Below are 3197 nucleotides of genomic sequence, written 5' to 3' on the forward strand. Positions count from 1 at the left end.
AGGGACGTGTTTTCTCACTCACTATTATACTACTACTACTAATAATTGAGATTAATAATAATAGCAAATGTTGTTGGCAATCATGCATTTATCTGGTCAAAATAGTTGGGCTATTATTATTATTATGTGAAATTCCTGGCAGTTACATGCCATGATAAATTCTAATTTGTTATTACTTTTTTAGTACTTGAAGCACTAGCAACTAGCAAGGCAATTACATGTTGCGTCAGTTACAACAATAGTACACGATTTACCCTGGATTGGTTGCCTATAAATAGACACAAGTAATGGCACATTTGCTATATCTCCAATTATACTTTCTCTTCTCTCTATCTTTCAATCCTTCCTCTTCTTGTCCGAGAAGACTTATGGCTAGCAAAGCTCATGAGTCAGGTTCGAGGCACCACGAGAGTCGACGTTCCTCTACTGATTCCAGATACCACGACAGACAACCTTCATCAAAATCTAGTCATTCAAAGCATCATGATAGTCAACATTCCTCAAGATCTGGTAGTTTAAAGCATCATGAGAGTCAACATTCATCAAGATCTGATACTTCCAGGCACCATGTGACTCAACATTCTTCAAGATCTAACGGTTCAAAAGAGCATCATGAGAGTCAACATTCATCAAGATCTAGCGCTTCGAGGCATCATGAAAGTCAACATTCATCAAGACTTGGTGGTTCAAAGCACTATGAGAGTCAACATTCATCAAGACCTGATAGTTCGAGACATCATGAGAGTCAATATTCAAGTCAACATTCATCGAGACCAGGTGGTTCCAGATACCATGAGAGTCAACATTTAAATCAACATTCATCAAGGCACCACGAGAGTCAATATTCATCCATGAGGCATCAAGAGGGTCAATATAGTTCAAGATATCATGAAAATCAAAATTCATCAAGAGTTAGTAGTTCAAAGCAACGTCAAAGTCCGCAATCGTCTTCTTCGTTGACTCAGCTTCCATCCTCTTCTACGTCTACCACATTTAGATCATACAGTTCAGTGCTACAAGGGAGTCAAACCTCATCCTCTTCTATAAAAAGTATGTATAATTATAACATAAATTTAATTTGTATATAATATTGCAAAAGGAGCTATTCAAAGACATCTAAAACATCTTTTTTTTAAGATATTTTTTAATCGATAATTAAAATTCAACCTATATAATCATTAAAGAAAACATTTAAATAAAGATGTATGGTTGAAAAAATATTAGGTAATAATCAATATTTTTTTAACATTAGTTAATTTTTTTTCTTTCGAAAATATTAACCTCTTAATATTTTTTTTATAATTATATATACTATTATATCAACCATCATAAAAAAATTTTTTTTCAAAAGTTTTTTTGGGTTTCAGTGATTCTTTTTAAAGTTTTTTTATTTATTTTATGCCAAATTTTTTTTGTATAAATTTTTGGTGATCAGAAATTTTTTAACAATTTTGATTCATATAAATATTAAATTATTTTTAATAAATAAAATTTATTAATTTATATGTGTAAATTCTGATAAATATAATAAATATAACTTATATTAATTTAAGAGAAGTGTTAAGGGGCAGCAAAATTTAAGATGTTTAGTTATCAATTAACTATCATTAATATTTTTAATGGTGAAAGATGACATCTAATAGTATAAGATTAATCATTTTTTTTATAGTTAAGTACTAGCCAAATTTCAACAAAAGTATTAGTTTCTTAGGCTTTCTCTTAATTTATTTGTGCAGATTTAGATATGAGAAAACATATAGGATTGGAGAACAACGTTTTTTTTTAAACAATATAAATAATAAATTAAAAAAATAATTTAAATTTTAAATTAATTAAATTTATTCATGTTTATATATAAATACAAATGATCTGTTCTTTGTGTGTAAATCTTTGAACAAAATTTGAGTATTTAACTACTACCCTTGTACTGCATAACAGAAGACACGGGAATTAAGAAGAACCAGATTGTTCTTCCCGACCGTTTCCATGAACATGCTTTAACGATGATGTCAGCCGCCAGAGAACCATTTAGATGCAGTGGATGTAAGGAACAAGGGTTTGGACGAAGTTACCGATGTGAAAACAAAGGTTGCAGGTATGTCCTCCATGAAGAATGTGCAAACGCTGTTGTTCACCGTAAAAACCACGTAAGTCATTCATTTTTCGAAGGCCAAGAATTCTGGTTCCTAGAGAAACCCCTTGGGTATCCTAGAGTTTGTGATGCTTGTAGAATGGACGTGCGAGGCTTTGTGTATCATCGCAATGCTACAAAAGATGTCTACGACACAGGCTTGGATTTGCATCCATCTTGTTTGAAGCTAAGTCACAAGATTCCTTATAACGATTCAAATGCAACAAAGACACTCACATTGCGAAGACATGTTGAGAAAAAGTGTGTCAAATGCAAGAGTCGTAAAGTTGGGGACGATAGCAAAGTTAAAGGGTGGTCATATTTAACTTCCGATGGAGATTGCTTTCATGTTTCTTGTTTTAAAGAATTGTTTCTTGAGAAAATCAGAGATGATTATTTCTCGGAAAAGAAGATTGTAGTGTCAAAAATGCAGAGCAATGTTGTTGACAGTAATATGAAAGTTGTGAAAGTTGAAGGAGGATCATCAAATAATTCAAAAGGATCTTCATCACTAGCTAAGATAGTAGTGGTAAAGATAGCACCAGTGGTACTCAAGTTAATATTTTCAGCTATTTTTGGAAATCCTGTTTCTTTTGTTCTTGCTCTAGTGGAAGCCCTAGTTACTTCTTTTAATTAATTTCATTATGCTCTTCTTTTTCTACCAGGGTGTTCACTTTTATTTCGACTAGGCAATAGGTTGTGTTTATCTTTGTATGTGAGTTTGGTGTGGTTGTAATTCCTATAAGATCAACAGTACATTAGGAACTCATGTATCGTTTTCTTCTTCTTAATAATAGTGTGATTGTTAAGATAAGATGTGGATCAAGTAATAAGATTGGAGATAAAAATTGTTTTGCATGCATCTATTTTAGCTTCCTTATGTTTTCTGCATGCTGATGCAGCATCTATAGTAATCTGGTTCCTTTTTTTTTTCTTTTTACTTCTTTGATGTAGCTTTTCTTTATGTTGTAAGGAGTTCTCTCCATAAAGATGTCTAAAACATCTTTTTGTAAAGACGTTTATATGTGCTATTATCATTAGCATAGTTAGCAGAACCGGACCGAAC

At 31.9% G+C, this 3197-nt stretch overlaps 1 protein-coding gene across 2 annotated transcripts; it reads left to right on the forward strand.

The window, feature by feature from the left end:
- Nucleotides 1–259: 259 nt before the first annotated feature.
- LOC130976618 (uncharacterized) lies at nt 260–2997 on the forward strand. 2 transcript variants are annotated; one of them, XM_057901528.1, is made up of 2 exons: nt 260–1050; nt 1942–2997. In XM_057901528.1, the coding sequence occupies exons 1-2, from the start codon at nt 288–290 to the stop codon at nt 2766–2768; spliced, it is 1590 nt and encodes a 529-aa protein (XP_057757511.1). In that variant the 5' UTR covers nt 260–287; the 3' UTR covers nt 2769–2997. The 2 variants fall into 2 exon arrangements, with proteins under 2 accessions (XP_057757511.1, XP_057757510.1); XM_057901527.1 differs by having other exon boundaries at nt 264–1050; nt 1939–2997.
- The last annotated feature ends 200 nt before the right edge of the window (nt 2998–3197 follow it).

This window comes from Arachis stenosperma, chromosome 4, assembly GCF_014773155.1.
Source record: "Arachis stenosperma cultivar V10309 chromosome 4, arast.V10309.gnm1.PFL2, whole genome shotgun sequence".
NCBI classification, from domain to species: Eukaryota; Viridiplantae; Streptophyta; class Magnoliopsida; order Fabales; family Fabaceae; genus Arachis; species Arachis stenosperma.

What these genes read in the sequence shown, in the direction of transcription:
- LOC130976618 (XM_057901527.1), top strand. Translation starts at nt 288, where the DNA reads ATGGCACATTTGCTATATCTCCAATTATACTTTCTCTTCTCTCTATCT. An exon ending in CTCATCCTCTTCTATAAAAA is followed by an intron (nt 1,051 to 1,938) that starts GTATGTATAATT and finishes ACTGCATAACAG; the next exon opens with AAGACACGGGAATTAAGAAG.